Source organism: Henckelia pumila, chromosome 4 (assembly GCF_033568475.1).
Source record: "Henckelia pumila isolate YLH828 chromosome 4, ASM3356847v2, whole genome shotgun sequence".
Classification (NCBI taxonomy): domain Eukaryota; kingdom Viridiplantae; phylum Streptophyta; class Magnoliopsida; order Lamiales; family Gesneriaceae; genus Henckelia; species Henckelia pumila.
The window spans coordinates 98293271-98294874 of NC_133123.1; the positions used below are offsets into that span (position 1 = coordinate 98293271).

At 32.7% G+C, this 1604-nt stretch overlaps 1 protein-coding gene across 1 annotated transcript; it reads right to left on the reverse strand.

Annotated features, from left to right (window-relative positions):
- Positions 1–569: 569 nt before the first annotated feature.
- On the reverse strand, positions 570–1283 carry LOC140861441 (uncharacterized). Its single transcript, XM_073264460.1, has one exon. It carries the CDS (start codon positions 1281–1283, stop codon positions 570–572), a length of 714 nt encoding a protein of 237 aa, XP_073120561.1.
- Between the last annotated feature and the right edge of the window lie 321 nt (positions 1284–1604).

A 1604-nucleotide genomic window follows, 5' to 3' on the forward strand; every position in this document is an offset into this window, starting at 1 on the left:
AGCTGGTAGCTTGATCAAGAACCTGAAATCTAACAACTTGTTTCAAATACATAAATCATTATTGAAAGCTAAAACTTTTGTACAAGAAATTTGGCATATCTCGATTAGCGTTTAAAAGTAAAAAATAGTAAGTTAATAGTGATTATCGACTTCGTACCTTGGTGTTGATCAAGTGATAATGTTTGACAACCAACATATTAGCTAGTTATCATTATTATTTCTTATTTGTGAAGTTTTAGTTATTATCTTTGTATTTCTGAGTTAGAGGATGAAATTGTTATAATTAGATTACATTTCGCGATTATTAATTGATCAGTGATAAATCATAATCCAATTATGTTAGCAAAGTTATCAGGGCCGGATCTAGGATCATATGTTTGGGGGGGCCGATCCGCACACACACAAAGAAAGTAAGAAAAATAATTATTATATGTTTACGTATAAATTTCAATAACAAGAATAAAATAATAAAAAAATAGAATACTTAAAGATAATATTCATATATTTAAAAAAAAAAGAGCCAAAAGTTCCTTAAATGATGTATTCAATTAAGTATAGATTACAATGATCTAACTAAAAGGAATTCGACGTTCTTTTAAATTTTCAAAGTCTTCAATGATAGCATCCATGCTCACATTTCTAGCAATTTCTTTCTCAATATATACCATTAATGCGTCCGATAGAAACTCATCCTCCATTTTGCTCCGAAGTCTTGTTTTCACAATATTCATCGCACAAAATGATCGTTCTGTAGTAGCAGTGGAAACTGGAAGCATAAGCACAAGTAAGACCACTCTAAAAATGAGGTTGTATGTGAAAAATTTGTTAGTCTTCACCAACCATTGACATAACTCTGAAATTGTCGAAAGACTTTTATATTCAGACCCTTTGACTACATTATACTCGTAGTGCTTCAACTGAATCTCCAATTGCTCTTTTTCATCTCTTGTAAAATATTGTGCATAAAAGTTTTCAACTAGTTTACATATATCTGCAATTATGAAAGACTCCACCGCATTTTTAGGATTTAAGGCATTACTCAAAATGAGCATCTCCATGGCATCATCACTAAAGCGCCCATTAATTTCTTGCAATCGAGAATCTATCGCAGCATAAAAGAGGTCTACCTGGTAATGATGCTTAACTGTGAAATTGTCTTGACGAAGACGGGCTCGACCTCTTCTATCAATATACGAAGCACTGAAATCAGGAATATCAATATTTCGAACTTCACAAAAGGACTTCACTTCTACAAGCAAATCATCCCACTTGTTATCCCTCATCTATTGAAGTAAATTCTTGGTAGATGATACAAGCTCCATTGCATTTATTATATCCTGAGACTTACTTTGTAAAGCCTTAAAAAGGATATCTGTGATCCACATAATCTCTTTCATAAGATGCAAGATAAATACGAAATTAAAGGAAGTCATTTCATCATAAACAGATGTAGCATCTTCTCGTTGAGAAGGAAGTCCATCCTCCATAACATTAAGCAATACTGTGCAAGATGCACTAAACATCCTAATTAGGCCAGCCAATGATCTCAAATGAGAAATCCAACGCGTATCAACAGCTCGCTGTAAAGTACCTATCTGATTAAG

Bases quoted from the DNA above. Each gene is read 5' to 3' on its own strand.
- LOC140861441 (XM_073264460.1), bottom strand. From the start codon at position 1,283: ATGAGGGATAACAAGTGGGATGATTTGCTTGTAGAAGTGAAGTCCTTT.